The sequence below is a fragment of the Tripterygium wilfordii genome, chromosome 21, assembly GCF_013401445.1.
Source record: "Tripterygium wilfordii isolate XIE 37 chromosome 21, ASM1340144v1, whole genome shotgun sequence".
In the NCBI taxonomy this organism is placed as follows: domain Eukaryota; kingdom Viridiplantae; phylum Streptophyta; class Magnoliopsida; order Celastrales; family Celastraceae; genus Tripterygium; species Tripterygium wilfordii.
The window spans coordinates 18,383,471-18,403,224 of NC_052252.1; the positions used below are offsets into that span (position 1 = coordinate 18,383,471).

General features: G+C 36.9%; 4 protein-coding genes, 1 non-coding gene and 1 pseudogene across 7 annotated transcripts; 3 read left to right on the plus strand and 3 right to left on the minus strand.

Annotated features, from left to right (window-relative positions):
* Positions 1-310: 310 nt before the first annotated feature.
* Positions 311-3,856, plus strand: LOC119989698 (mannose-1-phosphate guanylyltransferase 1-like). Of its 3 annotated transcripts, XM_038835371.1 has the most exons (6): positions 318-470; positions 1,645-1,780; positions 2,146-2,282; positions 2,444-2,506; positions 2,592-2,831; positions 2,949-3,856. In XM_038835371.1, the coding sequence occupies exons 3-6, from the start codon at positions 2,172-2,174 to the stop codon at positions 3,618-3,620; spliced, it is 1,086 nt and encodes a 361-aa protein (XP_038691299.1). In that variant the 5' UTR covers positions 318-470; positions 1,645-1,780; positions 2,146-2,171; the 3' UTR covers positions 3,621-3,856. The 3 variants fall into 3 exon arrangements, with proteins under 3 accessions (XP_038691297.1, XP_038691298.1, XP_038691299.1); XM_038835369.1 differs by lacking the exon at positions 1,645-1,780 and having other exon boundaries at positions 311-470; XM_038835370.1 differs by lacking the exon at positions 1,645-1,780 and having other exon boundaries at positions 317-470; positions 2,119-2,282.
* On the plus strand, positions 3,681-5,044 carry LOC119988056 (annotated as a pseudogene).
* A 1,001-nt stretch (positions 5,045-6,045) lies between these two features.
* Positions 6,046-9,860, minus strand: LOC119988075 (protein YIPF1 homolog). The gene is made up of 6 exons (XM_038832982.1): positions 9,521-9,860; positions 8,967-9,006; positions 8,773-8,856; positions 8,131-8,296; positions 6,928-7,201; positions 6,046-6,559 (listed from the first exon to the last, which is right to left on the minus strand). Exons 1-6 carry the CDS (start codon positions 9,575-9,577, stop codon positions 6,368-6,370), a joined length of 813 nt encoding a protein of 270 aa, XP_038688910.1. The 5' UTR covers positions 9,578-9,860; the 3' UTR covers positions 6,046-6,367.
* A 138-nt stretch (positions 9,861-9,998) lies between these two features.
* Positions 9,999-10,072, minus strand: TRNAV-CAC. The gene has a single exon. It is a non-coding gene; the product is annotated as a tRNA-Val (tRNA).
* A 1,573-nt stretch (positions 10,073-11,645) lies between these two features.
* On the minus strand, positions 11,646-12,417 carry LOC119989571. The gene has a single exon (XM_038835180.1). It carries the CDS (start codon positions 12,357-12,359, stop codon positions 11,877-11,879), a length of 483 nt encoding a protein of 160 aa, XP_038691108.1. The 5' UTR covers positions 12,360-12,417; the 3' UTR covers positions 11,646-11,876.
* A 128-nt stretch (positions 12,418-12,545) lies between these two features.
* On the plus strand, positions 12,546-19,515 carry LOC119989913 (folylpolyglutamate synthase-like). Its single transcript, XM_038835680.1, has 16 exons — positions 12,546-12,678; positions 12,772-12,902; positions 12,974-13,039; positions 13,130-13,239; positions 13,485-13,545; positions 14,102-14,185; positions 14,291-14,347; positions 14,564-14,624; positions 15,033-15,079; positions 15,189-15,266; positions 15,985-16,149; positions 16,222-16,515; positions 17,786-17,864; positions 18,260-18,412; positions 18,712-18,872; positions 18,995-19,515. Exons 1-16 carry the CDS (start codon positions 12,669-12,671, stop codon positions 19,052-19,054), a joined length of 1,617 nt encoding a protein of 538 aa, XP_038691608.1. The 5' UTR covers positions 12,546-12,668; the 3' UTR covers positions 19,055-19,515.
* Positions 19,516-19,754: the final 239 nt, after the last annotated feature.

Sequence of the window (19,754 nt, forward strand, 5' to 3'; positions counted from 1 at the left end):
GCCCACAAAATTAAAACAATGGTCCCTCCATTGGGCACTTATTACTTTATTAGCATCAAAAACATAGCCAAAAACAGGAAAACAAAAACTCTGTGGTACTTGTCTGCAGACACAATAAGAAGAACAAAATTAGAAACAACCCCGAAACTTCCACGAAATAACACACTTTACCCCGATCTTCATCTTCAACAACCAAAAAGACAACATAACCTAACCACCCAATATTTATTTATTTATTTTTAACTTTTAATATTTTATTTCCGCCAACTCACGTTAGTTCCGTCGGACACTTTGTATAAATACCAATCGAACTCTCCCTTAACCGACGCCCTTTGCACAGCTCAGACCCTGACGGACCGTTGGGGTCTACCCGAATAAAAAGTTCCAGCCAAAATCGCCGGTTCCACTCTCTTTCTCCACCACCGACACTCCTTCACTTGGCTTCGATTTCGGATTTCAACTCAATTGAGGTACTGGATCTGGTGATTTTTTTAGCTAAGATGTTGATTTTTTGGCTGTTGTGTTCCTGACTGTGATGCGACGGTGTGGTTTTGTTGGATCCGTGGATTGTATTTTGGTTTTTAATTGTATATCGAGTTTTTATTGCGGTATCGTTTTTGTGTGGTCGAATTTGGATGCTCTGACGATGAGCCAATGTGGATGAAGTTGATTATTTGACGTCTGCCACATTGTCTGTTCTTCATTGAAACAGTATGTCTTGATTGTCGTTCTTTTTTGGCATTCTCTTAGAAACTTAGGTTTTGATTATATTCATATATATTGAATCAAAAGATTATAGTTACATAAGTATTTCTAATCAGATCTGGTTATTTTGGAAGCTATAATACTCATTACTGGATCTAGTTTATAGCTTGAATAGTATTGCTTCCATTTTGCTTGGTATGGTATTGGTACCTATGTCTCTATTTTATATATGATCGTATCAAAGTTTACATCTTCATTATTGCTAGCTACCCTTATCGGCATTATATTGACATCTGTTGCTATGGGAGAAAGGTAGTCTAATCATTGATATACCTTTTGAAGATATGTAAAAGTGCATGTTATGTTTATGATCGAATAATCGTAGGAATGAGGCTTCTTAAAACTGTGTGCGCAACTATGAAAGCTTTCTTTAGTTGTGTTGAATGATTACAATTATGTAGCCTACTTGAGTTGTTATATATTGATGTTGATCTTTTTACTCTAAGATGTTGTGCCACATCTTGGAATTATGATAATTAGTCGGAAAGAAAGAAATAAAGTTTGGTTTAGCTGTAGTTTTTTTTTCTCCTTTTTGTTTCCTTCTAGTCGCTTGTCTACGTCAAATGATACGCAGCAACTGGGAGGATTCCTTCAATGTATTGTTTGATTTCCCTTTCTTTTTTTTCTTCCCATCATTGCATAAGAAACGTTCTATTTGAATAAATGTTGAACATCAAATGTTGGACATGGTATTCTTTAGTTCTATGATGAAATAGTGGAGGATTGTGACATTTAAACTACTGCAACGCATGGCTTTGTACATAAAGAAAAAGGTTGTTGAATCCTGTGTGTAAAAAAATAAAAAAATTTGTTTCAATCTTCTTTCATTTGCTTGAAAAGGCAGTTTTCCCGTGACTAGATTTTGGTTGTGTGTACTAGATAGATTAGTTGATCACGAGATAATGCCGATTTGTCTTTCTCCTTAAAGATGCGGACCTGTGATGTAGCTGGACTATGATTCTTGAAACCAGATAAACAATTTGTAGAGTTTTCTGTAACACGTTTAGTGGCATAGGTATGGGATGACACATGTTCAATTTTTTGTTCGTTAAGTGTGATCTGCTTTATTATTTGTGTGATCTTCCATATCTTATTTTGTAATGGATTGGTGTTTCTTCTTCTTTGCATGTGACGCGTGTCAATGTAGTGCCTCTATTGTAACTTTGATCGCTTGGGCATAGGAGAGCGCAGTAATTATAAATTATTGCATTAGATCTATAGATATCAGTGCAGAATATATTGGAAAGTGTCTTTCTTTTCTTGCCATTAATAGATTTAACAGAAGATGGCAATCTGTCTGCTAATCATAACCTGCTTCAATCCAATACCTACACTGACATTTTCAATTTACAGGAAAAGGCTGATTTTTTTAATTTGCAGGAAAAAGGCAACAATCCAATATCAAGATGAAGGCACTTATTCTTGTTGGTGGTTTTGGAACCCGGCTGAGGCCATTGACCCTCAGTGTACCTAAGCCACTTGTTGAGTTTGCTAACAAACCTATGATCCTGCATCAGGTATAACTTTGCAGTGATGGCAAGACTCAAGAAATATGCATATGATAAGAGTTCTCAAATAAAGTTGTTTCTACCGAAATTTTAAATTGTTAATGAGATTCTTCTCTGCATGTTTGTGCATGTATTAACCATGGTTGCATTATTATCTTTGATTTCTTCAGATAGAGGCGCTTAAGGCAATTGGAGTGACTGAAGTCGTTTTGGCTATTAATTATCAACCAGAGGTAAAGTAATTCTTTTGTTATGAATTTGATTCAAAGGTGATGCAGCCATACTTTTATGTGGTACTTATGACCATTTGTTTTGCAGGTGATGTTGAATTTCTTGAAGGAGTTTGAGGAAAAGCTTGGGATCAAAATCACATGCTCCCAAGAGACAGAACCACTTGGCACTGCTGGTCCTCTGGCTCTAGCTAGGGATAAACTGATTGATAATTCTGGTGAGCCATTTTTCGTTCTTAACAGTGATGTTATCAGTGAGTACCCACTCAAAGAAATGATTGAATTCCACAAATCCCATGGAGGCGAGGCATCCATTATGGTAACTAAGGTAACCACATGATTGTTAAAATTGTTTTTACTGTGTTGATCTCTTTCATTTTCCTTTTAGAAATTCATTGTGAGAGATGAAGTCAAATAACTGAAAATCATCTGCTGTATGTTACAGGTGGATGAGCCATCAAAGTATGGTGTGGTTGTCATGGAAGAAAAGACGGGGAAAGTCGAGAGATTTGTAGAAAAGCCAAAATTATTCGTTGGTAACAAAATCAATGCGGGAATTTATCTATTGAATCCTGCTGTTCTTGATCGAATTGAATTGAGGCCCACCTCGATTGAGAAAGAGGTATTCCCGAAAATTGCTGCAGATAATAAACTATTTGCAATGGTTCTACCTGGGTTTTGGATGGACATTGGACAGCCAAGGGATTATATTACTGGCCTGAGACTGTATCTAGATTCATTACGAAAGAGATATTCTACTAAATTGGCAAGTGGCCCTAACATTGTAGGAAATGTTTTGGTTGATGAGACTGCCAAAATTGGTGAGGGATGTTTGATAGGACCTGATGTTGCAATAGGTCCTGGTTGTGTTGTTGAGGCTGGAGTTAGGCTCTCACGTTGTACGGTGATGCGTGGAGTGCGTATCAAAAAGCATGCCTGTGTTGCAGGCAGTATTATCGGCTGGCACTCAACTGTTGGGCAATGGGCTCGTGTAGAAAACATGACTATCCTCGGAGAAGATGTTCACGTGGGCGATGAAATTTACAGTAATGGTGGTGTGGTTCTTCCCCACAAAGAGATCAAATCTAGCATTTTGAAACCAGAGATAGTGATGTGAGGTTTGAGTAGTTGTTGTTAAGAAATGTACGAGTATGCTTTTAGGCAGTGATAAATTATCATGCTGAATTTGTTTGCTCATTTCCTTCCCTTCCTTTTCGACACAAATGTAAAACAATTGTGGGCGTGTAAGTTTTAGTGGTGTGTTTGCTTATTTCCTTCCTTTCCGACACAAATGTGGAACTTGTAACATTTAATTTGTATAGAAATAAATTATCAGTTGTTTTTTCTGAATAAGGTGTTTTTTCACAAGCAGTATGCTTTTTAAAGCCCTGATCTACTGTCCTTATTTGCCCTGTTTCTTCAGTGAAATTTCTTCCACTCTGGGATAGTGGGAGGTCTAACAATTTAATTTATTTTAGACAACTAATAAGCTGCATACAAATACAATGCCCCAAACATAGTCTTATGGTTGGGTCGGTCATTATTTATACTAATACTATATGTATTTGGACTGTAATGTATTGAGTTCTTATCAATTAATATTTATATATATATATATATATATATATATATAACAGAGAAGTATTCCCATAGTATCCACTCAATTAAGTATTAACAGAGAAATCAATAGTTTCTTTGTTTGTGGTATATGTTCTGGTGTAGAAGCAATTATTTTTTGAATTATCTGCTAGTTTGTATTGCGTAAATTTGTTTAGTTTTTTGTTGCTTTAAATATTACTTCTTTACTTTATCTGTTTGTTTATTGTTGAATGTTGGTGTTGCCTACAGGTAGTAAGCAAGAAGAAGCCGTGGTAGCGAAGGCGATCACTGGACGGCGCAATGCCCATATAAGGATCTTGCTCCACAGACAGATGCTTTTGTTGATAAAACGGCTGCATCAGAGACTGCTCCTTGCCACTTGTGCTGGCACCAAGGGAATACCAACCTATATTCCTCCAAGCATGAGAGCCGGTGCTGAGAGAAGTGTTGTTGGGTCAGATATGAGACGTAGGAATGACGAAAACTCATTGAGGATATATCACCAATTTACCAGAAGACACCCTCGAATCTGATCTGCGTGACCTATTCTGCAAATTTGGTCCAGTCACTCATGCATATGTTTCTACTGATCAGAAAACTGGCATGTGCGAGGGTTTTGGTTTTGTCAATTTGATACACGAGGAAGATGCTGCAAGGGCCATCAACCAGCTCGATGGACATGGTTATGGCCATCTAATCTCTGTGTTGAGTGGGCCACACGGAGATCAAGATAGAAATTTGAAATATGTGCTGGTAAAGTCCCTCTTCTAGTTCAATTAGCATCAATCAATCTCAGTTTACGCAATTTTTGATTCAACATAAGTTCTTGCATCTAAGTAGATTTTCTATTGAACCATACAGAAGTCTTAGTTTGGTTTGCTTTCTTAAATTGGAAAGAGTACATGGTATAGATCGGTTCTGTAAATTCAAATTTTATTTTATTTTTCCAGTTATTCATTATCAATAGAAATTGAGAAATCATAGCTTTATGTATTCTGTTGTTGAAATGTAATCAGAGCTCTTGCGGAAATGCCGTGTTTATATGGTGCAAATGCTTTGTGGCATATTTAGGGTTATTCAACAGTTACAAGTTACATGAGTTCAGAAGTTAAAAAGTAGTAGAAAAATTCATTTATGGTTTGACGTATTAAGTTCTCTTGGACAGTTACAAATCGAGGGTAACAAGATATTGAAATGCTTAGTAACATCTCGAAGTTCTATGAGAGTTCATAAATTGAGTGAAAGTACCTAGCTACTGCACATTTCATTGCAAAAAAGAACGGCAATGGCGGCTGCTTCTTTTTCTTCAATTTTCTCTTCCTTTGTGCCTGCAATCTTGCTAGTTTCTCTCTTAGCTACCCCTTCTTTTTCAAAGCATGATGAAATCGTTGACCAAGTCTGTTCAAAAACTAGAAATTCTTACTATTGTTCCCTGGTGCTACCACATTCTTCTGGTGTGACTCTTCCAGGACTTGCCAGCACTGCTGTTACTTTAGCGCATCGGAATGCGCTAAACCTCCTTAACCGAATAAATGACGCGGTCAGAGACAGTAGTAATCCCCAAACAAAACAAGACTATTACAGTTGCAATGGAAACGTCAAGAATGCAGCTAGAGAGTTGGCCAAGGCTCAACAGCTTTTGCGTTCTGGTAATTTTTCTGGTTTAGGCACAGCAGCGACTATTGCAACGGCTGAAGCAGAGAAATGTCTTGTTATCTTAGATAAGCTACCATCTGATCCGTTTAATATACTGAGGTCACTTGTGTTGTTTGAACATGATGCAGATATAATCATGGTCATCAATAATATGTTGAACAAAGATATATTACTTCTTGGCTGATTCAACATATTTATTTGGAAGTTGGAACTGTTCAACGTTGCCTTGGAGATCTGTAAGATCAATGTTGTTAAATAAACTAGGTGTGAGTCCCTGCAATGCACCATATTATTATACGTTTTTTATTTTTTATTGAAAATCAAATCAATTTACACAATCAAATAAATCAAGTTCAAGAAAGGAAATACGGCACTCAAAAAAGACAAAAACACAGGTGCATTCACCTTCATATAAGGGAAATTCACCATATGTCGAACGCTAATAAAAGTTTGCTTTCATTCCATAAACCCAACTCTTTGCTAAACCATCATCATTCGAGTAATGTCAACAAACCAGTCAATGGGACCAACATAAGGGACCTCTGGCTCACACAACCCCCGCTACGAATAGTGTATTTGAATTTCAAGACAAACCATGCTGGATGATGCTTATGGAAAGAACCAGGCCTTAATGAAAATCGCCAATGCTAGTTGCAAGAAGAATGAGGCAATGACCACAATTGTTAGGTCATTACTCTCCATATACGACCTCAGGTTTAATGTAACAAAGCATGATGAGGCAGTGCCAGCAACGAGTATAATGATCCACCGGAGAATCTCGAAAGGAATAACCAAGAGAAACTGAAATATTCCATACAACACATGTGAGATACTTATAGGAATACACGATAGTACTTCAAGAAACAAGATTGTTTTTTGTGGTCAGGAGATCATTGTTAGAGCTCAGTAACTTCAGCTTAACTAGAAGTCATTTCTGTCAAATGAAGCTGAATTAAGCATCAAACACTTAAGACATTGCATCTAAGAACTCAAGGAGTACACCTACGTCCAAAACATATAAATCAAGGCAGAGGTTCCTCTCTTCTCCCACCCCCACAAGGAAAAGCAGCACAATGATCATTAATTAAAAAATTTTAAAAAGGAAAAACAAACTTGAATTAGAAAATGATAAAGAAACCAACATGCCAACTGATGGAGCAAACACTTACAGAGCTTAGGACGAAAATGAACAGAGAATATCCCCACATGCACCAAAATCGTACGAGGCTAGCATTTGATCCAAGATACTGAAGCAAGAAGTAAAAAGCCAATGGCACCACAATTGCATAACCATAGATTGAAAATGCCGCCATATTTACATAGCTGACATCAAAGTTCCAAGATGCGCTGCTATCAGTGCGTTTTTGCATGAGGTAAGTGGCACAGTTTCCAAGAGAAGCAAGCACGAATACCAATGTAGTGGAGATCCAGACAAGTCCATACCTAAAATGTAACAGAATCGGAAAAATAAGCTTAGTAAGAGGCCTGAGCAAAACTACCAAACCACTACGGTGACACAATTGGATTTGTATTATCTCCCCTTTTTTTTCGCACAATATTTTCACTTCCTTGACATCACATCTCGTTCATGCACTAAGTTATCACAGCTGAATTTTGTACATTACTGGCCAAGACCAAGAGAAAACTTGAAACTTGAAGTAAAGTTCATTTTATCAAATCTGGCGAATATACTTTCCTCGTAGAGAACGAAAAAGGAAAAATAAGAATGTAAGTGTTTTCGAACTTCACAACAGAAGAATGTGCAGATGTCTAAACTTCATGATAGAAGGATGTGCAGCATACTGACATTCTTATTCACTTCATGAAAAGCAGTAAGCAGCAATTATCTTTCTTTTTCATTTTTATAAGGAAGTGCACTGAAATCAATGCTGGTTGCACATATATCGAAAAAGAAACAACACAAATACTGTAAAGAACAATGGACAAGCTCGAACAAGATGGTTAGCTTCTCCTTTTACCCTTCTTTTTCCCATTATCCTCTTTTCTAAAAGCAACTTCCAATTTCATCAAATAGTGTCCAAGGAATTCCCTCCCACTAATAATGTTCAAGACTTGGAACAGAATATAGTTTAACATGAGCTAATAATTGATTAGTTATAGTCACATAATCAAGCAACTTCATACTGATCATAAAAATGTAGTTTCTGAACTTTCATAATGACCAACCTACAAATTATCACCAAAACAATATCTTGTTTATTGCTTCAAAAAGGCTAAACAACTTTTTGTTAGAGATGACTCACAAGTAAATTTCTTTCAAAATAATGTTTCTAACGTAGAAACTTGTCAGTGTTAAGTGTTAACACGTAGTAGCACCAGAAAAACAAAGATAAGGAGGAAATGAAACTCACAAATCAGGGTTTGCATCAATCTTGCTGAAAAAATCTCCAGTCATGGGATTCAAAGAACTCATCAATCGGTTTATCACAACGTCAGTATCCACATTGAAATATTGTGTGTATGATGAGACACTAAACACTCCTTTCCAGTTGTTTGCTGGTTGTTGCTCAAATTCTTCTGCATGAATTGACAGCAAAGACAATCAAATGTGACCCAGATACTAAGTAAGAAACTTCACACTCCCATTTCTTGCAAGGCTAATGCTAAATAATAAGTACTCCAACTCACAAAAAAGAACATGCGGATTATCTATTAAATAATGTTATTCATATGACCCAGCCCTTTTAAGATTGGCCCTGAAAAAAAGTAATTCATTTCCACTATCCAATTCATGTCCAACAGATGCTATCAAGGGTATAAAGAAGGCCTCAAAGCTATAACGCCTTAGTGCAGCAAGCCAGTGGTATATTCACAATTTTATCACTTTATGAGAACATTTTCTACAATTAAGCATTCAACACCATAACTACTGAGCATGGGAAAAAGAAACACGGACTAAGAAGCATTATTGGCAGCGTAGGAAACTAAGCCTAAAAACATGCATGATAATCGAGATATCACATAGATACTGAGATACCACTGAATTACTATACCGCTTGGACTTCCAAGAGTTTGATAACCCTGCCTGCTGCCACCTCCATTGTTTGGTGGGAATTTTTGCATATTTGCTTTTGGGGCTGCGTATGAGTTTAGACATAAGTTATTTAGAGTTTGATTAACTCCTAAACATATTTCAAAACAAGAAACACTTTGCTAACTGAAAAGTTTTGAATGTAAAATGTTGCACCTTCATAGTTTGGGGTATTATTTTCTTCATTGACAACAGCCTGTAAAAATTGTGAAAAAGGAAAAACAAACTATCAATCAACAACAACTAACAAATGAACGAAACAGATCAAATATACAATAAACATAACAAAATTGGTAACAAAAGATTAAGGAGATACTTTAAAGTTGCTCCATATAAAGAGACAAACTTGGAATAATAAATGAAGTATTAAATAGCTTCCAAAAATGTCTATAAACCGTATTACCGTGAAGAACATCAGACTAAACGGAAAAACATGCAAAGTTGAAACAGCTTATAAAAATCGAGAAGTCAAAAGAATATACGTCTTCAGTTCAACTGCCATGATTCCGAAATGGAGGTCTATATAAGGGCACTAATGCAATTAATGAGCCCAATTCCTGATAACCCACAAACAAAAATTGAAAGCAAAACATAAAGGAAAAAAAAAAAAAAAGTCATTGCTTAAAGAATTCATAATGAAAATTAGGAATAAAAACAAATACAGAAACAAATGCAAATGCAAATGTAAATCTAACAGGGAATCAGCTTACAGGTACGGAACCGATTAGATGGCTGGTAGGGAGATTGGTATTGTAAGAATCGTCCATCAAGAGAGACAGAGAGATTAAACAGAGAACACGATTGTTGGATTAGACTTTCTTGTAGTTTAGATTCGATGAAGAGTCATTGCGATTAATGATCAAATGAGGGTTTTGAGAGAGTATACGAAAAATAAATAAATAAATAGCCGTAAAAGAGGTTGCTTTTTCGTAATCTGTAAGGAACAAGGAAGCCTAGAGACGACGGACCGGGATCAGAGCTTTGTAGTTTGTAATCTGTACACTGTAACAAGCCCACGAGAAGAGCGAGGTAGCGCACGCGCTGCTTTCAATCCGTGGACGAGAAAGAGAGAGATTCTTTTCGGTTTAAAAGTGCCAGATATGAAAAGCCCAATCAGAGATGCGATACTACTTCATAGTCCACCGTTTTTCTTGGGCTCACAGGCCCAGGCCTTTTACCAAAAGGAAATGTCTGAGCCCGGGTTCGAACCGGGGACCTCTAGTGTGTGAGACTAGCGTGATAACCAACTACACCACCCAGACATGTTTTGATGGATGGTTCCTCTTCTATTAATAAGATTGATGAATAAGAGTGAACTTACTCATTCCACATTTCATGTCAAGGGTGGAACTGGTCAAAATCCCAAACAGCTTCAAGTGGAGGCTTAGGTGATTTTGTGACTACAATAACTTTATGAAAAGGTTTGATGAACATTATTTGCATCCCCTCTTTTACTAAGTACATCCCATTAACCCTTTAAAAATACATTAGAGTGGGGTATACTTAATAAAAAAATGGGGTACAAAAAATGTTCATCAAAGGTTTTATGGGGATAGTGATATTGAATAAAGTTTACAGTAACTTATCTAATTCTTCTGCAATTGATTTCTGGGAGGTCTTAGGTTCAGACAGCAAAGAAAGTTTCAACGATATGCAAAAGGTATGATGCACTTGAAAATTGTAATCGACACAACACAAGGCATCGCATATTAGAGAGGGGAAGCTCCAATTTGTGGAGCATGACCAGGAGAAGGTAATGGCGCTGCAAGCCTGGAATAGTAAAAGAAAGCAGCACCAATAGGTATTGTTATTAACCAGACTGTAGACGCATAAACGCTCAATGAAACAAACAACCCTGTTGAATCAAAGAATCAGAGGAACACTTTCTAAGAACAATAAAAGAAGGTAGGGAAAAAAAAGAACAAAAGAACCCACAACAATGACATATAAAAAGCAACAGCATTGCATCAATTATGAATCTTTTTTTTATAACATGAAACAAAAGATCAAAAAAAAATCAAAATTTGCAATATTTCTCGTCCATTTTAACGGTAAAGTGGAAAATAATAACTTTCCAATTGATGAAAAGATATTGTACTTGAGAAAAAGGTGAGAGACTAAAACTTCTACTAGGAACGAGTCCAAACACAATGCCAGAGTATTTGTTTTGCAGATGTACCACCAGTTTAATAATGCGGAATGCTCTTAATGTTTGATAAAAACTCACAGGAACTTCATAGGTGTAAGGTTTGGAATCAGACATCTTCAGCAGACTCAACCTTCTGACACAAAATCTAGGACACAACTGCAGAAAATATTAAAAACTAAATCTTTGATGATTGGGAGTTAAAAAAAGAGTAAATGAGTATCTACATTCTACGTAACTCCTCAGAATTACGAACAGAAATATCACAGCCATGGTGCATGTAGTTTACAAAGAGTCAAAACAACATAGAACCATGAGAAGCGAGGTTCCAGTTCAATGAGTTGTTGTCTGCAACATGGACACAATCAGCCTAATAAGCGTTAATGATGAAGCTGTCAAGTGAAGCTTTGACAATTAGGAAGATAAGCATCTTGAATACATTCCATACATGATAATTTATTGTCATGGAATTGTAGTATTCAATTTAGAGATATGTTGGAGAAAGAACATCGCTTTAGTAGTCACAATGATACATCCACAGGACGAAACAGGCAAAAAAGTAGCAGAAATGTCATCAAGAAGTATTATCCTCTCTACCCACCAGCTAGCTTGCGAAAATAGGAGATTCTGTAACGACAAACCTATTGTGATTCTATTTCTGAACAGCTAAGATTAATTAAGAGATATTCTGGTCCAAGCATATGAAAACATCATCTAATACAGTCTTAAAAAGGGAGTCAGAAAAACAGTGCCTTCTCCTAATTGTTCTTCAAATTTCTTTCACAAACAAAGGCTGTACACCCACATAATTATCATCTTGGCATATCAGTAGTCCAGTAAACAAATTGAGTTCAAAAACGAAAAAAGAAGAAGAAGCCTAAGCATTTATTTTCAATGACAACACTTAATGGAAAATACATTCAAGAAGAAGTAGGCTTATCAGTAACGCTCCTAACAGCAGTCCAAATCTGGCCAAGACCCTGAACAACATGAGGCAGCACACTCCCAATCCCCTGAAGAGCAGCTCCAGAGGCAAGCCCAATAGCTAAGGTCTCCACATACCCAGGCTTGGAATCCAGCTTAGCATCAACAATGGCAACCCTGTTATTGATCACATCAATCTTCCTTGAAGTCTCAACCATGACCTTGCCCTTCTTGGAGTTGACGTTGTTGGAGGAGATAACCCTGTAAAGGACATTCTGGAGGTCATCTATGACCTTCATGGAGGCCTCTTGGGACCCCATGCCTTGTGATTCATAGTGTGCTATCAGCTCTTTGGGTGTCGGAAGCTTAGTCTTTTGTGGAACTTTGTTACTGCTTTTGGGGTCTTCTTGTTGTAGACTCTGCTGTGATTGTGGTGATGGGTTTTGGTTTGGCGGATTTGGGAATTTGAGTTGCTTCATTTTGGGGTTTTGGAGATAAGCAAAAACCCTAACAATGGTGGTAACAGGGAGATGCGGACGATACCGTATTAGTAAGAAATAAGAACCCAATGGTATGATATGTGACCTTCAGAGCCATTGGATTGGTCCCATTGAATCGTGACCTTTGATTACCGAATCATATATATATATATAAATATATATATATTTTTTTATTTTAGTTTTGTCTTCCCTGATTTGTCATTGTTCGCGGTAAATAACTGTTCCTTTCCTGATCTCTTTAGCCGTGGCAGCGTCTCTCTTCAGGTTTAGATTCCGATTCCGATAGATATGACAGAAGGTAACACTGACATGTTTCACTTGCAATCTCTGATATGGTTGACATTTAAGCGGTTTCAATATATGTATCAATTGTTCGTTGTTTTTGTGGAAGGAGGCAATGGATTGCCTGCGACACCATATGAGGAGGCACTGGATGCTTTGTCTTCTCTTATCTCGCAACGCAGACGCGCCGATAAGAACAACAATGGGGATCGCTTCGAACTGCTTTTCGATTACTTGAAGGTAGGCGTTGCAAATAGTAGTGTTGATTAAGTTGATATCGTTAACCCTTTGTCTTGTGGTGGGACTTTTAGATGTTAGAACTGGAGGAGCCGATTTCACGAATGAAGATCATTCACGTAGCAGGAACCAAAGGAAAGGTAGTCAATGAGAGTGCGGACTCTCCTTTTTTCTATCTTGTTTGTGTGAGTGACTCTAAATCGTCTTTTTGTTCGGGGACTTGAAAAAAGGGATCCACATGTGCTTTCACTGAATCTATATTGCGCCGTTGTGGATTTCGGACTGGACTTTTCACTTCTCCTCACCTTATTGATGTTCGAGAAAGATTTCGCTTGGATGGGTGAGTCTCTCTAGATTAGATCATGTTATTATTCTGTGTAAGTTGTCACTTTTTTGTTTGCCAGCTCAAACTAATTTGTAGGAGTCATCTCAAGTTCTCAACTGACAGCACATAGCTATTGGATCCTTCTTGAGCTTTGGATTGTTCTAGCTTGTAATTGAACTTGTTTTCCACCCTTTGCATCTGTTGCTTTAGATATTCTGGTTAATTTTTCTTTGTTTTTTGGTATTTGTCTGCTGCTGCAGCCTGGACATTTGCGAGGAGAAATTTTTGGCCTACTTTTGGTGGTGCTATGATAGGCTGAAGGTATGCTTGTGACCTTTGACAATTGTTTTTCCTTCCAAGTAAAAAAGAAGCTTTAGTGAGGGCCATCAAGAAGGTGAAACCAAAGAGAAGGACTACAAGTACATAAACAGGTTACATAAAGAACAGAAAATTAAGATACAATTAGGAGAACCAGAACTCGCAGGTGGTATTATTTTTTCAATAGTTCGCAGGTGGTATAATATTTTTCAATTTTAGTGATTTCTAAGTTCCCTATTGATGTTATATTGTTATTTCGCCTGCCACTTTTTATTGTTTTCTGATAATTCTTTTTAATTATGTCAAAAATGCATTAATATAGAATGACTTAAGTCAACCCCATGCATGATTCCCTTTCTTTGCCAAAGCTTTTTTATTCTTTGCTCAATTAAAAGGTTGAAAGAAAGAAAAGGTAAAAACTTTACTTACACTATTGAATCAATGTGCATGCAGCTTGCCTTGCTTCGAAAAATGTTACCATCTACTTTTCTTCTTGTTATTCGCAAGAAGAGATTTTCCTATAATATTTGATTGACATTTTTTTTGTTTTGTTGTGCAGGAAAGGACAAATGACGATGTACCAATGCCTAATTACTTTCGGTTTCTTGCCTTACTTGCCTTCAAGATATTTGCCGCTGAGCAGGTTTGATTTGTACCAATTACTTTTTCAAATGTAACCAGTCCCAAATTTTTGGTACTATGAATTTGATACGATGACCAGAATAATTAACATCAATTTTCCGTACAGGTAGAAGTGGCTATTTTGGAGGTTGGTTTGGGTGGAAAGTTTGATGCAACAAATGTGGTATGTTTAATTGAAGTTTGAGGAAGAATACAATGATCTCTCTCTCTCTCTCTCTCTCTCTCTCTCTCTCTCTCTCTCTCTCTCAGGCGAGCACACGCACAAATAACAAGATTGAACACAACAATGGCTTCCAGATATATCCTTTTTTAGAATGCAAATTATGCAATGGCATTACGAAAAGTTCATAATGTTTTTGTACATACCGTTATGTTTCAGGTTCAGGCACCTATTGTATGTGGTATATCTTCCCTGGGATATGACCATATGGAAATTCTCGGTTAGTGTTATTTATCATCATTTACTCAATCAATTGAAAGACTTGGCATATATTTAGTGCTTATGCTGTGAAGTTAATTCATATTTAAATGATTTGGCTTCATGTATGCTTTATGTAAACAACTCGTTGAGAATTAGGACCTGGATGCTGTATAAAATGGTGTTATGTTACATATAAGTACGTTACTAGAAAGTATTTGTGAATGGTAACGTACTTAAAGGGTCAACTTTTCCTAGCTCTATTTTACGCCCTTTATTGTTACTTTACCCACAGCATAGCTAATTAGTGAGGGTTACTCAATATTAGTGCTGCAGTATGCGACACTCCCGTCAAATATAATTTCTTCAAAAAAGCTTATTAGAAGCATGAAAATTTCATCCCTTTTTTATGGATGGTTTTTATAAACAGGAAATACCCTTGGAGAAATTGCCGGGGAGAAGGCTGGCATTTTTAAGGTGTTATTTTATTATCTTACAGCATCAAAGATTGTATGTGCTTATTTTTCCCAACACATTTTGAGGCTCTTGCTTTTTCTTAACTTTTTCTTTCCTTTACTTGATTTAGCAAGGAGTCCCAGCATTCACTGTTCCTCAGCCTGATGAAGCCATGCGAGTCCTTGAAGAAAAGGCTTCTCGGCTTGATGTAAGTTGATTGTTATTTAATCTGTTAATTTGGTCTCTCACAGAACACAGAAGTGCATGATTCAGAAGCTGCTTCCAAGTTATCACTTTTTCAAGAGTTTTATGTCAATTTGATGATCTATGCTAGTCAGTGACTCAGTGCTACTTCACGTGTAAAAATGGTACCGATTTTATACTAATTTCATAGACAGCTACTGTAGGAATGTGAAATTCTAGTGCTCTAATCTCTTTAACAATATTTCCGAAGTTTTGAGTTTAGCCTCCTTGTAACTCTTCTTTCTGCACCGTCTTGGTGCTTTAATAACAGAAAAATAAACTTCTTTCAATTTAAAACAGTTACGTAGTACTAAGAAAACTTCAAAGATTGAAGAGCACCACTAGTAGTGGCCGAAAGCTCATCACCACCCTATCTTATGGCAGGGGATCGAAGTCCCATCAATTTTAAAAAGAAATGATCAATGAGAATTTGAAGCATGTTTTCATGAGAAACATCTGCCTTCCCCAAGGCATTATCCAAAGGCTGAGTACAATATGCAAGTCATCTGGCATTATTCTAAGATGCTCCTGTTTTTTCCTATTTCCATTACGAATTATAGAAATGTATTATACGAAATCCTTTGTACCCTGACTTGTGTGTTGTAGTTTTCTTTTGCATAAAATAGATAAACGATGTAGGTTAGTGCTTTAAATGGGAGCTCAGAAGGTGCTGCTTATTACAGGTTCATCTTCAGATAGCAGCACCAATGGATGTAGACTTGCTGAAAGGTCTAAAACTCGGGCTTGAAGGCGAGCACCAGTATTTAAATGCTGGTCTTGCTATTGCACTATCTTCCACATGGCTTCAGAGGACAGGTTATCTTGATATCAGTTACCATGATAAGATTGTAAGTTGGTCACTGAACTTCCTATTTTTTAAACTTATGTCAACAATTAATTCATCTCTCTCCTCGGAATAGAACTTGCTGCCCGAGCAGTTTATTGAGGGGCTAACGATGACCAATTTGCAAGGACGAGCTCAGATTGTCCCTGACAGGCATATTGACATGGAAAGGCCTGGAGATCTAGTGTTTTATCTGGATGGAGCTCATAGTCCTGAAAGCATGGAAGCATGTGGAAGATGGTTTTCTCTTGCCATTAGAGATCCTGACCAGCAACAACGGACGTTAAATTATCGGTCAAAGGACCATTCTGGATCTGCACCTGAATCAGTAGAGGGGCTTCATAAAGAAAGATCTAGCAACTCCACTCAGGTTGAGCACTAAACTCCTTATCCGTTTGTTTCTATAACATTGCTGGTTCATTAGAAAAGAAGCAACATCGAGAAAATAAAATTTAATGTTTTTAATATGAGCGGTCATCTTCTAAGTGGGGTCTTGGCTTGCTGCTGTAAATTTGATGTTATAATTACAAGTGATGTGGATTGCACATGAACACATGCATTGAAGATAATGAAGAAAAAATGTGTTATCATATTCCATGAATCTGATATATTTTAACTAATACGGTCTTGCTTGGTCAAAGTTTCAAATCATTCGTGCATATGTATATCATCGTCATCAAAGCTTTTTGTCCCAGACGATTTAGGGTCAGCTACATGAATACATAAGAGACGTAGCTACATGAGTACATAAGAGAAGTCATTTTGAACCACTACACAATCATTGAATATGTTATTATTTTTAGAAGTTTGCTTTTTCTCAGTCCATGTAAACATTTCTGCAAAAATCCATTATAATTCGCACAACACGATAGTCCCTATCTACTTGATAGAAATAAGCTATGGTGTCTCATATTCAACTAGAGAATTAACGGAAATGCTGTATAATGAAACTTAAATTAGACCTGAGTGATATATGTTTTTTCCTTTTTGGGCATCAAGCATAAATGTAGGTTTAAACCTTGGACAGAAATTGATGTTCCCAAACCTAGTGCATTACTTATTTGGAGGGATAATGCACTTGAAAGATTAAAAATCCAGCAATTATTTGAATTTTATTTTTCATATGGGCAAGTGATTGTCATAGCATGTTTGGAATACGGCTATGATGATCGTCAAGTGACTCACATTTGCTCAAATATTTTGGTTCCTTCCTTTTCTTTGATATCGTAATGTCTTGAGCATGAGTGTGGTAACTGAAACCTATTTTGTTTCATCGCAATGTGGAGGTCATGGGTTCAAGTTCTAAAAATAGCCTATTCACTGTGTAGGGGTAAGTTGCATACATCTTGCCCTTCCTCGATCCCGCCTCCATTGTAATAGCCTTGTGCATGTGAGTCTTTTGCTCTTTTACCAGTTTTGTTGGAAAGGAAACCAAACACCATATTGTGTCTGCCAGAAACTAGTTACAATTTTGCATATTAGCAATGCGATGCTTGTGTAAGTGTGTGAACGCTATGTATTTGTACGCTCCGGTGTAATGTGAATGGCGACATTTCATGGCATTTGAATTGAGTGGCAACTTTCTCCATTGGCTTGCATTTGAGTGATCCCAATCTAAAATTGTGAAGAATGAAATGCAGATACTGTTGTTCAATTGTATGTCGGTGAGGGATCCTCAGTTGCTTCTTCCGTGCCTGATGCAAACATGTGCTACTCATGGTGAGTTTATCAAATTGTTCGATTTATGATATCTTGATTACTGATAGATTCTAACTGCTGCATAATGAAAATGTATGCCAATGGTCCAACATTTGGAGTCGAAATGATCTACTATTTTCCTTTCATGTACAATCTTGAAATGGGTGATTACAATGTGATTTGCAAAAATTTGAAGGATTCGCCTCTTATTATTTATATGGATACAGCAGACATTTTTCTTTGTTTTTATCGTTTCATCATTTCGATTTGTCTGGTCTCAGAACTGGGGCCAGGTCGGTGATACAAATAATATCCAAATGGGATAACTTTCTGTATCAAGAGGCTTGTCAAGATGAAGAACTTTTAGGCTTCTACCTGTTGTAATGGAAATCTTATATATTTGATTGATACTTTAGGTGTATATTTCAAGAAGGCGCTCTTTGTGCCAAATACATCTCTGTATTACAAAGTTGGATCCCATGCTTCACCACCAACTGATTCTCAAGTAGATTTGTCCTGGCAGTTCACTCTTCAACGAGTGTGGGAAAGCCTCATGCAAAGAGATAAAGGTATCAATTTAGCACCTGCTATGAACATTCCTTGTACTGCAGGTTGAATTGGTAGAACATTGTGGAAAAACTGACAGACACATTAGGTCTTAACTTTAGTGAAGAACTGTCAACAGTCTTCAGAATGTTTCTAGATTTGGATGTTCATGTTGTTAATAAAGTTTCCAGCAACTACTGATTGATATAAGAGAATTAAGTATTATCCATATTGTTGTAGATACCTATACATATTGTTGCATTTAACAAAACCCCTTGTCTTACTTCAGTCTGTATATGAGATTGCTTTTCTGACTTATTAGGAGAGGAGGCTCATAGTACGGATGCCTTTGGGGAAGGAGTTACAGATGATGCTGAAGTGAGTCTTAGGATTTGTGAACATAGCAGTGTCTTCCCTTCTCTGCAGTTGGCTATTAAATGGCTCAGGGACAATGTCCAACAAAATCAATCAGCACGTTTTCAGGTAACATTTTACCAATTTTTGTCTTCATGAATGCGGTAAAAGTGGGTGCCTGAACTTTGTTGCTTTTATCTGGTTTTTCTATGCCATACTTAGACATCAGACACTATTTTCTCATTCAACAGGTCCTTGTTACTGGTTCATTACATCTTGTGGGCGATGTGTTGAGATTAGTCAAGAAGTGACACTGTTTTTACGAAGTTAACCTCTTGTGGTATTGCACTTTAGCCTCCAAGAGGCTGTCATTCATGCATGCTGGACAAAATTAATTTGGGGCAGCGTTGTTGTGAAGTGAATTCTCCCTTTATGAAGTGCCAGGCTGTGTAACTTATTACACCGTAATTGTTATCCATTCACGAATTTTTTTTGGCCATTTGAGGTGGAGCTACTAAATCTGTGCTGTCAAATGTTGTTTGTTTCTGTAACATATACTCATATAGAACATTTGAAGTTGCAGCAAAGATTTCAGTTAAAGTCGGCTGGATCTGCCACTAAAGATGAGTAAAAGCGCTTGTAGTATTCAAAAGAAATAGGAAGTTGATTCTCTCTCTTTTTCTTGTCTTGATTCTCTGTCTTGAATATACAATCACCTAGAGTGGCTTGCTTATCTATAATATATGGGAATGGAAGCATGTTTGGTGTGCTACATTAAGTCCTCATCTAAATTCTGGAGGCAAAACAAAGCAAATATGTTGAAAGAATGTTCTGTTATTGGTGTAAGATTCTGCAGGTTTATTATGCCTGGTTACAGGAGAACGGGATGCAAGTAAATCTTCTAAAATTTAAAGGATGCCTTACTCAAGAGACTTGAATCATGAAAATCAGTGGTTTTTCTGTTATATCTGAGATTGCCTCTCTTGTTTCTTTTCTTCTCCTCTTGTTTTT

What these genes read in the sequence shown, in the direction of transcription:
- LOC119989571 (XM_038835180.1), bottom strand. Translation starts at nt 12,359, where the DNA reads ATGAAGCAACTCAAATTCCCAAATCCGCCAAACCAAAACCCATCACCA.
- LOC119988075 (XM_038832982.1), bottom strand. Translation starts at nt 9,577, where the DNA reads ATGGACGATTCTTACAATACCAATCTCCCTACCAGCCATCTAATCGGT. An exon ending in TAATACCCCAAACTATGAAG is followed by an intron (nt 8,857 to 8,966) that starts GTGCAACATTTT and finishes ACTCATACGCAG; the next exon opens with CCCCAAAAGCAAATATGCAA. An exon ending in AACTCTTGGAAGTCCAAGCG is followed by an intron (nt 8,297 to 8,772) that starts GTATAGTAATTC and finishes CAATTCATGCAG; the next exon opens with AAGAATTTGAGCAACAACCA.
- LOC119989913 (XM_038835680.1), top strand. An exon ending in GCAAACATGTGCTACTCATG is followed by an intron (nt 17,865 to 18,259) that starts GTGAGTTTATCA and finishes TTGATACTTTAG; the next exon opens with GTGTATATTTCAAGAAGGCG. An exon ending in CCTCATGCAAAGAGATAAAG is followed by an intron (nt 18,413 to 18,711) that starts GTATCAATTTAG and finishes CTGACTTATTAG; the next exon opens with GAGAGGAGGCTCATAGTACG.
- LOC119989698 (XM_038835369.1), top strand. Translation starts at nt 2,172, where the DNA reads ATGAAGGCACTTATTCTTGTTGGTGGTTTTGGAACCCGGCTGAGGCCA. An exon ending in CTATTAATTATCAACCAGAG is followed by an intron (nt 2,507 to 2,591) that starts GTAAAGTAATTC and finishes TTTGTTTTGCAG; the next exon opens with GTGATGTTGAATTTCTTGAA. An exon ending in CATCCATTATGGTAACTAAG is followed by an intron (nt 2,832 to 2,948) that starts GTAACCACATGA and finishes TGTATGTTACAG; the next exon opens with GTGGATGAGCCATCAAAGTA.